Source organism: Sorex fumeus, unplaced genomic scaffold (assembly GCF_029834395.1).
Source record: "Sorex fumeus unplaced genomic scaffold, SorFum_2.1 ptg000086l, whole genome shotgun sequence".
Classification (NCBI taxonomy): domain Eukaryota; kingdom Metazoa; phylum Chordata; class Mammalia; order Eulipotyphla; family Soricidae; genus Sorex; species Sorex fumeus.
In genome coordinates, this window is record NW_026606143.1 from 19,118,649 (window position 1) to 19,136,803 (window position 18,155).

The 18,155-nt window shown below is 41.0% G+C and overlaps 2 protein-coding genes across 4 annotated transcripts in view; both read left to right on the forward strand.

Moving 5' to 3' along the window:
* DMD (dystrophin) overlaps nt 1-18,155 on the forward strand; it is a 2,292,284-nt gene that overhangs the window by 1,667,790 nt on the left and 606,339 nt on the right. The window lies entirely within an intron of this gene.
* On the forward strand, nt 861-3,632 carry LOC130039386 (serine/threonine-protein kinase DCLK2-like). The gene is made up of 2 exons (XM_056131286.1): nt 861-954; nt 1,699-3,632. Exons 1-2 carry the CDS (start codon nt 861-863, stop codon nt 3,630-3,632), a joined length of 2,028 nt encoding a protein of 675 aa, XP_055987261.1.

The window sequence follows — 18,155 nt, forward strand, 5'->3', positions numbered from 1 at the left end:
GGCAGCTGGGTGGGGCTCAGCGCGTGTGGATGACGCAAGGTGGGCGGGCCCCAGCGCTTTGTGACAACAATACAGACTTGTTTCCATGGCTACTGCAAACCAGGGCTCAGTCTTGGCAGGTCCATCAGTGTGGCAGGACACCCAGGCCATCACGGGAGTCTAGGATCATTTCACCAACCCTCCCTACCTCACTGTCCAGCCTAGTAGGGATGTCCAACTCCCCCAAGACTCGCAGCCGGGCCGGTGCTGCGTCGCACACTCTCAGAATCACCGTGCACACCAACACCCAGAGTACGCAGCCCGATCCTATTGGACAACGAGAAAAAAGACTTCAGAAGGCATCACGGAAAGGAGTCTCCAGCTCATCCAGCGCAGTGACCAAAACCCAAAGTACATGGCCCAATTCCTTGGAACAGTGGAAAAAAAGAACTCAGAAGGCATCGGGGAAAGGAGCCTCCACCTCATCTGGTATGATGACCAACACCCAAAGTATATGGCCTGACCCCTTGGAACAGTGGGATGAAAAACCTCAGGAGTCAGCGCAAGGAGCGTCCAGCTCATACAGTAGGATGACCAATACCCAGAGTATATGGCCCGACCCATTGGAAGAATGGGCAAAAAGACATCAGAAGTCAGAGAGACGCACCTCCAACTCATCCAGTGGAATGATCAACACCCAGAGTATGTGCCCCGACCCGCTGAAAGAATGGGGAAAAAAACCTCGGGATTCAGAGAGAGGAGTGTCTGGCTCATCCAGTGGGATGACCAACACCCAGAATTTGTGGCCCAAACCCTTGGAAGAATGGAAAAAAAGACCTCAGAAGGAGTCAAGGAGGAGAGCATCCAGCACATCTGGTAGGATGATCAACACCCAGAGTTTGTGGCCCAAACCCTTGGAAGAATGGGATAAAAGACCTCAGAAGGAGTCAAGGAGAGGAGCATCCAGCACATCCGGTGGGATGACTAACATCCGGAGTATGTGGCCTGACTTCTTGGAAGAATGGGATGAAAGAACTCAGAAGGTTTCACAGAGAGGGGCGTCCAGCTCATCTGGCGGAATAACCAAGAGTTTGCAGACGGAATCCTTGAAACAGTGTTTAAAAAGCCCTCAGAAAGAGTCACCCCAGAGTTTGCAGACGGAGCCCTTGAAACAGTGTGAAAAAAGGTCTCAGAAAGCATCAGGGAGACGAGCACCCAGCTCATCTGGCAGGATGACTAACACCCAGACTATGTTGCCCAAACCCTGGGAACAGCAACAGCGGGACAGAAGACCTCAGAAAGAGACAGGAAAGGGAGCCTCCAACTCATCCGCTGTCATGACCAACATCCAGAGTTCACGGCTCAAAACCTTGGAACAGAAACAGCGGGACAAAAGATCTCAGAAAGAGTCAAGGAGAGGAGCCTCCACCTCATCCGGCTTGATGACCAATACCCAGAGTACGTGGCCTGACTCCTTGAAACTTTGTGAAAAAAGATCTCAGAAGGAGTCAGAAAAAGGAATCTCCAGCTCATCTGGTGTGATGACCAACACCCAGACTTTATGGCCCGAACCTTTAAAACAGTGGGAAAACAGCCTTCAGCAGTTAGGAAGAGGAGAGTCCAGCACATCCAGCATGATGATCAACACCCAGAGTATGTGGGCTAAACCTTGGGAACAACAACAGCGAGAAAAAAGGCCTCAGAGAGTGTCAGGAAGAGGGAGAGGAACCACCAATTTCCCAAGAAGCAGTGGCCGCTTGGATTCCACCCTAGTGCACAACACCCACCGTAGGCCCCTCCGCAAGCTTAACCGGAGACACCTCAGCTCTGAGAACAAGGCCCCAAAGGTGCGTTTCTTTTGTAATGGGGATGGGTCCTTCAGTGGCTTGGTATGCTCTGTTTCCAGAAGCACTTTCCACTCCTTTGATGCCTTGCTCCAGGAACTCACCCACTTGTTGGCTGACCAGGTGAGCCTGCCCCAGGGAGTTCGCAGTATCTACACCATCGATGGGAGTCGCAAGATCACCTGCCTAGGGGAGCTAGAGGAAGGTGAAAGTTATGTGTGTGCTTCAGATGAACCATTTTGTCAAATTGACTACATGCAAAATCTTTCTCCATCCTGGCATGTAAATATCAAGATTGGGACCTCTAGAGCCCGCGGTACTACCTCTTCCACTAAAAATGAAGAGAAGGACAGCAAATATCTTCTCAAACCCAAGTTAGTCACCATAGTTAGAAGTGGAGTGAAATCTAGAAAATCTGTGAAAATCCTTCTCAAAAGGAAGACTTCTCATTGCTTGGAAAAAGTCTTAACAAATCTCTCCCAAACCATTAAACCAGAGTCAAGAATGGTCAGGAAACATCGTACATTGGAAAGAAAGCAGGTTACTTCTCTACAAGATATTTTTGGTGATATTGCTTCTATTGCATATGGATCAGATGAAGTCCCTCATCTTCAGGATAGTTCTGTGTCTGATTACAACCAGTATCTTCCCCTTGAGTCATCACAAACTTCCTCCAAGCCCATTAAGTGTTCTGTGTCCAACAGCCCTGGAACCTCTTCAGGTAGCAAACAACACACATTAGTTAATGGAGCACCTAGCAGTCACCTTGAAACTCCTAAAGGTACAAAATCCTTGGCTTCCTCTCCAACTAAGCAGGATGTCTCCCTAGAAGCTTCCCAAGGATTTAAGAAGCTGTCTAGACCTGGCATGTCTTCTCCCAATGTAAAAAGCAGAGCTGAACGTAATCATTCCTCGAGTCGCAGTCATATCACTGGGAGTGACAAATCATCTGCATTATCAACTTTTCATAATAAATACAAGATTGGGGAAGTTATTGGTAATGGAAATTTTTCAGTAGTCAAATTGTGCACAAACCGTTACACTGGAGAGGAGTTCGCCCTAAAGATAATAGATAAAACCAAATATCGCAAAAAGGAACATCTGATTATGAATGAAGTGACCATATTATGTGAACTAAAGCATCCAAATATCATTACTTTGGTGGAGAACATAGAGAAAGAAAAAGAGCATCTTTTGGTCATGGAGCTGGTCAAAGGAGGAGATCTCTTTGATGCTATTACTTCTTCAAGCAAATTCTCAGAGGAAGAAAGCAGCGCTATGTTGCAGGACCTGGCCAATGCCCTCTATTATCTTCATTGCCTGCTAATTGTTCATAGAGATATCAAACCAGAGAACCTGTTGGTATTTCAGCATCCTAACGGAACCAAGTCCTTGAAGGTTGGAGATTTTGGCTTAGCTACGGTGGTGTCAGGCTTCCTCTACACGATCTGTGGCACACCTACATACTTGGCCCCAGAGATTATTGCAGAAAAGGGCTATGGCTTGAAGGTGGACATTTGGGCAACTGGTGTGATCACATATATTCTACTCTGTGGCTTCCCACCATTTATCAGTAAGAGCAATAATCAGGAAGAACTTTATAGTAAGATCTTAGCTGGACAGGTACATTTTCCAACTCCCCACTGGAATAACATCTCTGGTGCAGTGAAGGAATTAATCCGTCAAATGCTTCAGGTAAATGTTCAATCTAGGTATACTGCAGCTCAAATCTTGAGACACCCCTGGGTGTCAGATTATGCATCTCACAAGATGCATACACATACTAAAGTAACAAGTAAATTAAAGTAGAACTTCCATAGTGTTCTCCCTGTGGATCACCAGTAGCAACAAATCCATCATCATGCATTAGGGTTTAGTTAAGACATTTTCTTTGACACGCAAGGGCAGGAGGCAGTAATTTCTGGATGGAGCCCATCTCTTCGCTTCCGTCCCCAGATGAACAGCCCCTCTGGCTGTGATGCCCCAACATACCTGAAGTCTCCCATCCCCTCCATGCCCTCCTGCTACTTTGGGCGGTAAGCAGATAAAGACAGGGTGTACCTGACCTGCCATGTGTCATCTGGAAGTGATCCACTGTTTTCTATCCATACCTTAAGGCTTTTCACTGAAGATCTTCCTCCACTGCACCTTTACATAACTATTGAAGGGCCCAGGCCCTCTGTCAGTTTAGGCAACAGAGACAACAGATATTTGCTCTAACTCTCTGTGGATTTTTAGTGACATATTATAACATCGTCAATGGAAACTTTACTGTACCACCCAGCAATTTACATATTTTAAATTCCTCTGCAATTTAAATGGCTTTGGAGTGCTCTCTCTTTAAAAACAAAGGATTTAGACCTACAGAGCCCTTTTACATGTCCGGGGCCCTTTCCTCCACCAACAAGGATTTAAGAATAGCGTGTTTTGGGCAAGCAACAAGCACCCAGAGGACATCTGCATATCATACTCATCATCACTCTATGCAAGAGGTGCTTTCAGGTGCTGGCAGTCTGGCCCTGCCATGTAGGATGCTGATGACAACAGGTGTGCCTCTTTCCACAGACCACTTGGGCAGGTAAATTTTTCACAGATGCTTGTGTATCCCCACCTTGCCCCACCTATATTGAAGGGAAGAACACTAATAGAATTATCTTTTGGGTTTTTACAGTGCTAATCCCGGTGCATGAAGCCCTGGGTGGATACTTGCTGGTGAGTTAGCCAGCAGCCAGGCTCCAGATGGTCACCAAAATCTGTTCTGCCTTTGCAGTGGGGGCATTAATCTGCTGAGGACAAGGTCCCACATGCAATCAGCCTGGCTGGAGATACTCGCAGCATATCTTCTGTTTCCAGTCTTCTAAACATTTCTGGATGCTTTCATGCCCCTAGTCCTGCTCCTTTTGGGATTAGTCATATATCATATCGTAATTGTGTGCCTTCTCATCTTTGCCATTGGAGAGCCTGTAATTCTTGATTATCATTAGCTACCTGCCTTTGACAAGTGTACCCAACTATAGAAAGGCCATAAAAATGAAAAAAGGTGTAAAACTTGTAAAATCCTTCCTGAGATGATGAGACCAATGAATGTGTTCAGGGCCAGTGATGTTGCCATGTGTTTGTGAGGTACTGTATTTGATGATTAGCATATAAAATGGGTGTGGGTAAAGCCCTGAGAGAGGATCTGGAGAATATAATGTCCACAGGAGACTCTGAAGAGCTCTAGAATTCTCCTGAAAGATTTAGAAGGCTCTGCATGTATTTGAGTTCAAACGAGAGTATCAATTGCATAAAGTTATGAACCTGAACCAAAAAGATATCCTAGAGTTTAAAAGTACAGTAACTAATTAAATTTCTACTTAGGATGCCCTATATTACATAATTCTTGCAGAAAAAAAATTGGTAAAGGTTAAAATATGTCAATGGGAAAAGTCCATTTTGAGAAATGGAACAAATAAAAGTATTAAAAGGAATGCATTAAGAGGTCAGAGAGATAGTAGAGGAAGTAAGGCCATCACCTTGTATGTGGCTGATCTGGTTTTAATCCATAGCACTACACATGGTCCCCTGAGCACTATAAGGAGTGATTCCTGAGGACAAAGTCAAACGTAAGTCCTGAGTAGAGAGAGAGACAGAGAGAGAGAGAGAAAGAGAGAGAGTATGGGAGAAATTATCTGCAATATAGGCAGGGGGAAGGTTGGAAGGGGGGGGAATACTGGGGACATTGATAGTGGAGAATGTGCACTGGTTGGAGGGATCTTTGTATGACTGAAACTCAAACATGAAAATTTTGTAACTATCTCATGGTGACTCAATCTGTCACTGTCCTCCCATTGTTCATTGATTTGCTTGAGCGGGCCCAGTAATGTCTCCATTGGAGACTTTGTTGTTACCGTGTTTGGCATATCGAATACACCATGGGTAGCTTGCCAGGTTCTGTCATTCATGCGAGATCCTCTCGGTAGCTTTCCAGGCTCTCTGAGAGGGGTGGAAGAATCGAACTCGGGTTGGCCATGTTGGCTGCATGCAAGGCAGCAAAACTGACAAAAGAAAGGGGAAATTTAATAATTTAATACATTAGCAGTCACTTTTTATTTTCTCTTTTTACTTTTTAAAATGTATTTTTATTGAATCACCATGAATCACAAAGTTACAAAGATGTTTGTGAAGGATTTCCAGTGTAAAATGCTCCAACACCAGTCCCTTCATAGGTATCCACTACCCTCCACCAATGTCTTCAGTTTACCCCTATCTCCCAACTTGCCTTCATCACAGGCACATTTCCCCTTTTCCACTGACCTAGTGTTTTCTTCCCTAACTTATCCCCGCTCCATCCCCACCCCAGGGGAAAGTAGACCGTAGACCAGTTTCCTGCTCTTCCTTTCTATTGCCTTTGGATATTTGATATTTTTTGGTGGTGATGGGGTGTATATCCATGGAACTGAGTACAGGAAGAGATCTGCAACAGTTCTTGAATAACATGGGCACTTAAGTTTCTGCCAGTCTTGCTAAGCAGCTATCTAGGTGGGCCTGATATACTACTTGATCTTTATGGCCTTGGAGCTGATCTCTGCCATCTGGTTATTCAGGATCTATGGTTCTTGGGCTGAAATGAGGTTATGCTCTTCACAAGGAAAGAACAGATTAATACCAAATGCTCAAGTCCTAACATCTAGTATTGTTTAAAAAAATTTTATTAGTGAATCAGCGTGAGGTACAGTTACAAACTTACAAACTTTCGTATTTCAGTCATACAATAATCATTTACCCATCCCTCCACCAGTGCCCATTCTGTTCCACCAATGTTCCCAATATCTTTCCCACCACCCCCACCCCATCCACCCCCACCCCAAATTGTCTCTGTGGCAGGGCATTCTCTTTTGTTCTCTTTCCTTTGGGTGTTGTAATTTGCAATAGAGGTATTAAGTGGCCATTTTGTTCGGTCTATAGTCTACTTTTGGCTTGCATCTTTCAACCCAAATGGGTCCTCCCAACATCCTTTACTTGGTGTTTCCTTCTCTATCTGGGCTGCCTTTTCCCCCAGCATGTGAGGCTGGTTTCCAAGCCATGGAGCAAACCTTCTGGTCCTAATCTCTACTACCCCTGGGAGTTAATCTCCCATTCTGTTACTTTATATTCCACATATAAGTGCAATCTTTCTAAGCCTGTCCCTCTCTTTCTGAATCATTTCACTTAACATGATCAACTTTCCATGTTGATCCACTTATATGCAAATTTCACAACTTCATCTTTTCTAACAGCTGCCTAGTATTCTATTGTGTAGATGTAACAAACTTTTTTTAACCAGTCATCTGTTCTTGGGCACTGGGGCTTTTTTCCCCAGATTTTGGCTATTGTAAACATTGCAGCAATGAACATACAAGTGCCTATGTCATTTCTACTATACTTTTTTGCCTCTCTGGATATATTCCCAGGAGTGGTATTGCTGGGTCAAATTAGAGCTCAATTTCTAATTTTTTGAGAATCGTCTATACTGGTTTCCAAAAGGGCTGAACCAGTCCCACCAGCAGTGAAGGAGAGTCCCTTTCTTCACACATCTGTGCCAACACCAGTTGCTTTTGTTGTTTTGGATGTGGGCCACTCTCTGTGGAGTGAGATGATATCTCATTGTTGTTTTGATCTGCATCTCCCTGGTGATTAGTGATGTAGAGCATTTTCTCATGTGCCTTTTAACCATTTGGATTTCTTCTTTGAGAAAGTTTCTGTTCATTTTATCACCCCATTTTTTGATGGGGCTGGATGTTTGCTTCTTGTGGAGTTCAACCAGTGCTTTGTATACCCTTGATAGGTAACAAAAGTGTTCTAAACCCTTGAAGAAACTTTGTTACATCTACATAATGGAATACTATGCAGCTGTTCCCTTACATTATAGGATGGGTATTGGGTGAATATCCTTTTCCATTCTGTAGACTGTCTTTGTATTTTGGTCACTGTTTCTTTTGATGTGCAGAAGCTTCTTAGTTTAAGAAAGTCCTATTTGTTTTTCTCTGTTTCCACTTGCTCCAACATCTAGTCTTTTATCTCAGGGAAAAAAATCAAGACAAGAGTAATAGTGAATAAAAATAGTTTTATTGAGGAAAAGTAAAGGCACATTCAAGGAAAAATGTTAGCTTTTACAGAGAAACCAGACAGCCTCAAAGAGATTACACATGCTAAAGACATGGACATCTCCAGTAAATAGAGCTGCATAAAGTAAAAGTAAATTATTGAGCACCAGAAGTTGGGGTACAAATATCCCCCAAAATATGGAGCCCCAACTTTCTTTGGGAAACTTACACTTTAAAGGAACTTTATCATGCTGTTGTAGTTTTAGTTTTCTTTGAAGTTAAGAGTCCTTGCTAAGGCTTGTCAAGGAAAAGGATTTTGGACTCTGAAGGCTTCTCCATTTTCTGAGTGGTATCATGACCTTTGTTCTTTCCTGTGACTTGTTTCCAGAGGGTTTGATTTGTTTTTTGTGCAGGTATGTCTGACTTGAGATAATGGTCGGATGATTTCCTAATAGACCATATCTTGTTTTTGTAAGATATAAAATTTATTGCCATGGGCCCCTATACCTTTCTGCCTACCTCAGTATGAGCTAGTAAGTTTTTGAATTCTCCTGTACAGCATACCACATAAAAATAATGTACATTTCTTTCGATTGCATATGGAATGTTCTCTAGGATAGATCTTATGCAATGTCATCAATCATGTTTCAATACATTTAAAGGTACTAAAACATACCGTGTAGGATGATCTTAGGACACCTGTATAAAACTTCTAATCAGTCATTAAAGTAACTTCTAGAAAATTCTCAATTATAACAATAGGTCATTTCTAAGAAGAAATCAGAAAAGTAATAGAAAATATTTTAACATGAATGGAAATAAAACATCACTTATTGGGTCAGAAGTGTGGCTTAGTGTTAGAGTACTAGCCTTGAGAGTATAAGGCCCTGTGTTCAATTCCCTGAACTGCATGTTCACCTGAACACTGAACCAAGAGTAGCCCCAGTCACAGACAGGTGAGGCCCTAAAACCAATAACACAATTAAAATATGGGGTAGAATCATTATAGTGCCTAGAATAAAATTTATAGCTGCAAATATCTTATCAAAAGTAAGTTCCTTGGTTGCAGCAGGTAAGGTGCTTACCTTGCACATGACAACCGATTTTGATCTCTGGTACCCCACATAGTCCAAGATTGCCTAAGGGTGATCCCTGAGCAGAGAACCAGGAGTAAGCCCTGAGCATCACTAGATGTGGCCCAAAACAGAAAAAAAATCCTCAAATGAGTACCCTAATATTTTCTGTAATAAATGATAAAACTAAAAAACTGAAGGAAATAATACCAAATGTAAGTAAATAAATGGTAAAAATTGGAGTTAGGAGCCCAGGAAAAATCCAGTGGCAAAAATGCATGCCTTGCAAGTGTAAGACTGGGTTTTATCCCTGGTTCTGCCCACATGCAACTAGTCCTTGTGACTCCTTTAGGGCTCCCACCAAAAAAGATTGTACCAGAAAACTCCTCCCCACAATGAACAGCATAACTAAGTGTGAGAACACCAGAACCAATGGGTCTTTGAAAGCAAGACTAGATGCTATGCAAGACTAGAAACACGCTACAGACATTATGGTTTATAAATGTAAGCATTGAAATCCTCAAGAAACTACAATAAAACCTTAAATGGCCCATTTTTAAGATGATTAGATGTCCTCCCGTTGTTCATCAATTTTGCTCTTGCGGGCTCCATTTTGAGATTTATTGTTACTGTGTTTGGCATAATGAATACACCATGGGTAGCTTGCCATGAGGGCGAGATTCTCTTGGTAGTTTGCTGGGCTCTCTGAGAGGGGCAGAGGAATCGAACCTGGCTCGGCCGGGCTGGCTGCGTGCAAGGCAAATGCCCTACCGCTGTGCTATTGCTCCTAGTGCTATTTATTAAAAAATAAAAGTGAAGTTCAGCATTCAAAATTTAATGTTGGTAGACAGAAGAGGGAAAATGTAGTCATCTCAATAGAAAACAAAAAGCATTTGATGTTTTCCAGAAGGGCTGAACCAGTTAGCATTCCCACCAGCAGTGAAGGAGAGTCCCGTTCTCCCCACATCCATGCCAACAATGGTTGCTTTTGCTATTTTGGATGTTCGCCAGTCTCTGTGGTGTAAGATGGTATCACATTGTTGTTTTTATCTGCATCTCCCTGATGATTAGTGATGAAGAACATATTTTCATGTGCCTTTTGGCCATCCAGATTTCTTCTTTGAGAAAGTCTCTGTTCATTTCATCACCCCATTTGCTGATGGGGTTGGATTTTTTTGTAGAGTTCAACCAGTTCTGTGCAAATTCGTGATATCAACTCCTTATCAGATGGGTATTGGGTGAATATCCTTTCCCATTATGTAGATTTTCTTTGAATTCTTGTTTCTGTACCTTTTTTTTAAATTTTTTTTATTAGTGAAACACCATGAGGTACAGTTATAGACTTACAAATTTTTGTGCTTGAGTTTCAGTTATACAATGATCAAGTACCCATCCCTCCACCAGTGCCCATTCTCCACCACCACAGGTCCCAGCATCCCTTCCACCCCCCATCCCCCCCGTCCCACCCTGCCTCTGTGGCAGGGCATTCCCCCTTGTACTCTCTCTCTCTTCTTTTGGGTACTGTGTTTTGCAAGAAAGGCATTAAGTGGCAATCATGTTTAGTCTATAGTCTACTTTCAGCGTGCTTCTCCCACCCTGGGAGGATCCTCACAACACTCTTTATTTGGTGCTCTTTTCTCAATCTGAGCTTCCTTTTCCCCTAGCACGTGTGGCTGGCCTCCAAGTCATGGAGCAAAATTCCTGGTACTAATCTCAGCCATTCCTGGGTGTTAGTCTCCCATTTTGTTGCTTTATGTTCCCCAGATGAATGCAATCTTTCTGTGTCTATCCCGCTCTTCCCAACTCATTTCGCTTAACATGATACTTTCCATGTAGAACCACTTGTATGTAAATTTCATAACTTCATCTTTTCTAACAGCTACATAGTACTCCATTGTGTAAATGTACCAAAGTTTCTTTAACCAGTCATCTGTTCTCGGGCACTCAGGTTTTTTCCAGATTCTGGCTATTGTAAAAGGTGCTGCAATGAACAAACAAGTGCAGATGTCACTTTGACTATACTTTTTTGCCTCTCTGGGATATATTCCCAGGAGTGGTATTGCTAGGTCAAATGGGAGATCAAATGGTTTCTGTATCTTTTGAGGTGCAGAAGCTTCTCGGTTTAAGGTAGTTCCATCTGTTATCTCTGTTTCCATTTACTTGGCCAGTGGATACACTTAGCTTAAATATCATGGAGGGTTTTAATGACCTTGTCTTCAATGTACCTGATGAACTCTGGTCTGATGTTGAGGTCTTTAATCCATTTTGATCTAATGTTTGTGCATAGTGTTAGCTAGGGGTCTGGGCCCATTTTTTTGCATGTAGCAGTCCAGTTTTGCCAGCACCATTTGTTAAAGAGGCTTTCCTTGATCCACTTCACATTTCTTGCTCCCTTATCAAAGAATAGATGATCATATAGTTCAGGGTGTGTATAAGGATATTCGACCCTGTTCCATTGGTCTGCAGCTCTGCATTTGTTACAGTACCATGCTGTTTTAATTATTACCACTTTGTAGTAGAGTTTGAGGTCGGGGAAAGTGATGCCTCCCATCCTCTTTTTCCCCAGAATTATTTTAGCTATTTGTGGTGGTTTGTTGTTCCATATGAATTTCAGGAGTGTTTTATCCATTTCTTTGAAGAATTTTATGGGTATCCTTATAGGGATCACATTGAATCTGTATAATGCTTTGGGGAAAATTGACATTTTGACAATGTTACTCCTCCTAGTCCATGAGCAGAGGATTTGTTTCCATTTCCTTGTGTCTTCTTTTATTTCGTGAAGTAGCATTTTGTAGTTTTCTTTGTACAGGTCCTTTACTTCCTTAGTTAAACTGATTCCAAGATACTTGATTTTAAAAGGTTTGATAGGGAATGGGATTTCTTTTTTCATGTCACTTTCTTCTCTCTCATTATTTGCAAATAGGAAAGCCATGGACTTTTTGGTATTGATTTTATAGCCTGCTACTTTACTGTACAAGTTTATTGTTTCTAGGAATTTGTTGGTAGAGGTTTTGGGGTTCTTTAAATATAGTATCATATCATCTGCGAATAGTGAGAGCTTGATTTCTTCCTTTCCTATCTCAAAAAATTAGAAACGGAGCTCCCATTTGACCCAGCAATACCACTACTGGGAATATATCCCGAAGAGGCAAAAAAGTTTAGTAGAAATGACATCTGCATTTGTATGTTCATTGCAGCACTGTTTACAATAGCCACAATGTGGAAAAAAATCCGAGTGCCCAACAACGGATGACTGGCTAAAGGAACTTTGGTACATCTACACAATGGAATATTATGAAGCTGTTAGAAAATATGAAGTTATGAAATTTGCATATAAGAGGGTCAACATGGAAAGTATCATATTAAATGAAATGAGTCAGAAAGAGAGGGACACACAGAAAGTTTGCACTCATTTGTGGAATATAAAGTAACAGGATGGGAGACTAACACCCAAGAATATCAGAGATACCAGGAGGATTACTCCACAGCTTAGAAGCCGGCCTCACATGATGGGGGTAAAGGCAGTTCAGATAGCGAAGGGATCACCAAGTAAAGGGTGCTAGGACAACCTACTTTGGATGGGAGATACAGGCTGAAAGTATACTATAGACCGAACATGATGGCCACTTAATACCTTTGTTACAAACCACAACACCCAAAAGGGGATAGAACAAAAGGGAATGCCCTGCCACAGAGGCGAAGTGGGCAGGGGGGATGGGGTGGGGCTGCTTGGAGGGATGCTGGGACCATTGTTGGTGGAAAATGGGCACTGGTGGAGGAATGGGTACTCGATCATTGTGTGACTGAAACCCAAGCATGAAAGTTTATAATTCTGTAACTGTACCTCATGGTGATTCAATAATAATAATTTTAAAAAAGCATTTGATGGAATTCAAACCCTCTCATGAGGAAAATATTCTACAGATAAGTATTAAGTGTGGCAGGTTATATAATGTTTTCTTATAAAGTCTTTTGACATACCCAAATGTTCCCAGACACCCGACTCTTTGGGACTCCTGCACCATCACACAATAGGCGATCCTTAGTGCACTGCAAGCAAATATGTGGAAACTCAGCAGCTATAGGATTATAAACCTTGACTAACACTGGGATATTTTTAAGCGAATGAGCCCCACAACCAAGGGTGAGGTTCCAGTAATCAGTGGACCTAAAACTATCCATTAACCTAGCTCAAGTGTAAAAGCTGTGGCAAGCACCACAACCAAGGATGCATGCAAGCCCAGGTCATGACAGGAACAGCAACCACAGGAACAAAATGAAGGCAAGGGGAAATAGATTTAAATATGCTGATGATCTGATCCTCCCTATCTATGAATCAGAAGTATTTGAAAGTAGAAGCTTTGCAAATGTACTTAAGATTAGGTCTTACTGGAGGAAGGTGGGTCCTTGGCCCACAGGGATTGAATCCTTAAAAATGGAGGAAAAAAGTCATGAAACCATGGGACTATACCAGTCCCAGGGAAAACATGACAAGCTGAGAGAGGCAGAAGTTACAGTTATACAGGCACAAGTCAGGGAACTTTAATGAATTCTCTACCACCTCCAGAGACTGGGAAAATATAAGTAAGGATTTCTCCTGTCATTTTATTCATTTAGTTTACTTTTATTGAATCACCATGAGGTATAGATACAAAGTTGTTAATGATTGACTTTCAGTCATACAACATTCTAACATCTGTCCCTTCACCCGTGTATATTTTCCACCACCAATGCCCCTCGTTCCCCTCCCTCCACTTCTCCAACACTGCCTCTATGGTAAACACTCCTCTCTCTTTCTATTTGCTTTTTGGGCATTATGATTTGCAATACAGGTATTGAAACGTTATAGTGTATAGCCCTTTACCTACTTTCTGCACTATAACTTGTTCATAGTGATCATTTCCAATTACCATTGTCATAGGGGTCCCTTTTCTATCCTAACTGCCTGCCCCCAACTTCTGGAAAGTTTCTAGCTGTGCATGAATCCTCCTGGCCCATTTCAACTATTGGTTCGTATTGGTCTCATTCTATGTTTTTTTTATATCCCACAAATGATTGCAATCATTCTATGTCTGTCCCTCTCCTTCTGACTCATTTCACTCAGCATGATATTCTCCAAGTCCATTCATATATAAGCAGATTTCATGACTTTGGTTTCCTAGTGGCCGTGTAGTATTCCACTGTGTAGATGTACCATGGTTTCTTTATCCAGTCATGTGTTCTTAGGCACTCAGGTTGTTTCCAGATTCTGACTATTGTGAATAGTGTTGCAATGAACATAGAAATGCAGATGACATTTCTAAATTCTGTTTTTAAGCCCCCAATTTATATTCCCAGAAAAGGTGTTGCTGAATTGTATAGAAGCTCAATTTCTAGATTTTTGAGTAGTGCCTGTGTTTTTTTCCAGAAAAGATAGAGCAGTGGGCATTCCCACCAACAATGAAGGAGAGTTCCTTTCTCTCCGCATCCATGCTATCACTCGTTGTTTTTGTCTTTGGTTTTTTCATGTGTGACAGTCACTGGTGTGAGAGGATGTCTCATTGTTGTTTTGATTTGCATCTCCCTGAAGATTAGTAATGGAGAATATATTGCTCATGTTCCTTTTCACCATTTGGATTTCTTCTCTAAGGAAATTTCATTTCTTCTCTCCTGTCATTTTTAAACGAGCCATCCCTTCCAAGTCTTTATTTTGTAGATAACATGATTTTTTATGTAGGAAATCCTAAAGAATACACTGAAATAACAGAACTCAGCCTTAATGCTTAGAGACCATGAAAGCCAAATGTAGGAAGAAGTGAATCTGCAGGCTGAAGTGTAAATGAAGAAGGAAACTGATGGTGAGAAGTGTATGCTGTTAAAGGGTTGAATGTTGGAACATCGCATGACTGAAATCCAATCATAAACAACTTTGTAATCGTGTATCTCATGGTGATTCAATAAAAAAAGGGACAAAATTAAAACAAATAAAAGAGGAAGAAGCAGGAAGTAACCTCAAGTGACCTTGAGCTTGTGTATCCATGGAAACAGTGGGAGCAAAAAAAAAGGAATGTGAATGCCAGAGGTCAGGAATACTGGCACATAGGATTGTACTGCATGCTAGACTGGTCTCACTGGATCGAAAACAACTCTTCCATCAGATCACTGGACTTGCCTTTGGGAGACTCACCCTAGTCATATTAACAGTCCCTTTTTGTCCTTTGAGACCCATAACATAGTGCACTCATTCTGCTCCAGGAATGGCTGAATGTGATACTTGTACATTAGACCTTCTCTTCTAACTTAACCTAATGGAGAGAAAAAAGCCTTAGAGTTGATCCACTATAGGCTGCATGGACATGTTGGAATAAATCAATATAGGAAATGGCTTCCCCAAAAGCGCTGTCTTTCTTAACAAATTATATCAGATATCAGTTTATCACCAGAAAGTATTTAATTGGCCCACTTAGATGCATTTAAAAATATTTAGTTAGTCATAATTTTTTTTAAAAAGTAGATGGATTCAACTTAGGCCTATTTTGAGTTGCAGAATTTTTATTTATGTATTTATTTTTATTGAATCACCATGAGATACAGTTACCAAGGTGTTCATGATTGTGTTTCAGTCATACAATGCTCCAACACCTGTCCCTTCACCAGTGTAGATTTCCCACAACCAATGTCCTCAGTTTCCCTTCTGCCCCCTGACCTACCTCTATGTCAGACACTTTTCTTTTCTCTCTCTTACTCTTTTTCTTTCTCTCTCTTTTTCTGTCTCCCACCCAACTTTTGGGCATTATGGTTTGCAATACAAGAAGTGAAAGGTTATCATGTTTCTCCCTTACTTCCAGCACTCAGTTATTATCCAGAGTGATCATTTGAACTATTTTTATCATAGTAGCTCCTACTCTATCCTAGCTGCCACCCTCCACCCAAATTGTGGCAACCCTCCAACCATGGACCAGTCCTTCTGACTCTTGTTTCGACTCTCCTTAAGTATTAGTCTCATACTATATTTTTTTATATCCCACAGATAACTCCAATCATTCTATGTCCATCCCTCTTCTTCTGACTCATTTCACTCAGCATGATACTCTCTAAGTCCAATCATTTATAAGCAAATTTCATGACTTCAGTTTCCTGGTGGCTGCATAGTATTACATTATATAGATGTACCATAGTTTCTTTATCCAGTCTTCTCTTCTTGGGTAATCAGGTTATTTCCAGATTTCTGGCTATGGTGAACAGTGCTGGAATGAACATAGAAGTGCAGATGTCTTTCCTGTAGCATGCTTTTGGGCCCTGGGAGTATATTCCCAGAAGTGATATTGCTGGGTCACATAAAAGCTTAATTTCTAGTTTTATTGGTGAATGCCCATATTGTTTTCCAAAAGGACTGGATCAGTTGGCATTCCCACCAACAATGAAGGGAAGGCCCTTTCTCCCCTCATTCATGTCAGCATTGGTTGTTCTTGTTTTTTTTTAAGAGTGCCAGTCTCTGTGTTATGAGATGATATCTGATGATTATTTTGATTTTGATCTCCCTGATGTTTAGTGAATAGAGTATTTTTATGTGTCTTTGCGTCTTTTAGCCTATTGTATTTCTTATTTGTGGACGTTTTGGTCCATTTCTTCTCTCCATTTTTGGATGGGGTTGGATGTTTCCTTTTTGTAAACTCCTACCAGTGCTTTATATATCTTGATATTAACCCTTTATCATGTGGGCATTGATAATTATTTTTCCCATTCCGTGGGCTATCTTTGTATCTTGTTCACCATTTCTTTTAAGGTGCAGAAGCTTCTAAACTTAATGTCATTCCTTTTATTCATCTATGTTTCCACTTGCTTGGTCAGGGGTGTTTCATATTTGAAGATGCCATTAGCTTCAATATCATGGAGAGTTCTGCCCAAATTTTCCTGTATGGGTCTTATGCATTCAGGTCTGATATTGAGGTCTTTAATCCATTTAATCTGGCTTTTGTTCATGGCATTAGAAAGATGTATCAGTTCGGATTTTGGCATGTATCTGCCTAGTTTTGCAAGCACCACTTGTAGAAGAAGCTTTCCTTGCTCTACTTCATATTTCTTGCTACTTTATCACAGATTAGGTTAACATATATTTGTGAGTCATTGTCGGGATATTCAACTCTGTTCCATTGACCTGCAGGTCTGTCTTTATTCCAATATCATGCTTTTTTAATTACTTTTGCCTTGTAGTACAGTTTGCAGTTATGGAAGGTGATGCCTCCCATATTCTTTTTCCCAAGGATTGCCTTTGCTATTCTTGGGATTTATTATTCCATATAAATTTCAAGAACGCTTGAAAAATGTTATGGATATCTATATAGGGATTGTATTGAATCAGTATAATGCTTTGGAGGGTATTGCTATTTTGACAGTGTTAATCCTCCTGACTCAATAGCAGGGGATGTGTCTCCATTTCCTTGAATCCTCTTCTATTTCTTTAAGTAGTGTTATGTAGTCTTCTTTGTATAGGTCTCTCATCTTTTTTGTTAAACTGATTCCAAAGTACTTGATTTTATAAGACACAATTGTGAATTGGATTGTTTTTCTAATGTGTCTTTTTTCTCGTTAATTATTTGTATATAGTAAAGCCATGGACTTTTGGGTATTGATTTTATAACTTGCCACTTTGCTATACAAATCTATTGTTTCAAGGAATATTTTTTATATAGTCTTTAGGATTTTTTATGTATAATATCATGTCATCTGTAAATAATAAAAGCTTGACTTCTTCCTTTTCCTATCTGGATACCCTTGATATATTTTTCTCGCCTAACTACTATGGTGAGTTCTTCCAGTACTATAGGAGTATTAGGAGTGGGCAACCTTGTCTTGTGCCTAATCTTAGCGGAAAAGCCTTTAGTTTTTATGCATTGATAAATATTATTCTCCATCGAGATATTATTCTCGACTGAGAATAATACTTGCTGGGTTTTTTGGAAGATGGAGTTGACTACATATTGAGGAAAATTCTTTCAACTCCTATCTTGAATTTTTATAATGAATTGTAAAATTGTAAAAATTGTAAAAATCCCCATGTTCTTGAAGCTTGCCCTGGCCCCATCTTGTCCCTCGTCAGGACCCTCATTAGGAACTAAAGGCAACTGAGGCTTAAGTCCAGCAGCAGATGTCATTGTCTTTTTAACTGTCTTCTTGTATTCATACAAAAAGCAATTGCTCTGAAATAGGTAGCC

What these genes read in the sequence shown, in the direction of transcription:
- LOC130039386 (XM_056131286.1), top strand. Translation starts at nt 861, where the DNA reads ATGATCAACACCCAGAGTTTGTGGCCCAAACCCTTGGAAGAATGGGAT. An exon ending in AGGAGCATCCAGCACATCCG is followed by an intron (nt 955 to 1,698) that starts GTGGGATGACTA and finishes TGTCAGGAAGAG; the next exon opens with GGAGAGGAACCACCAATTTC.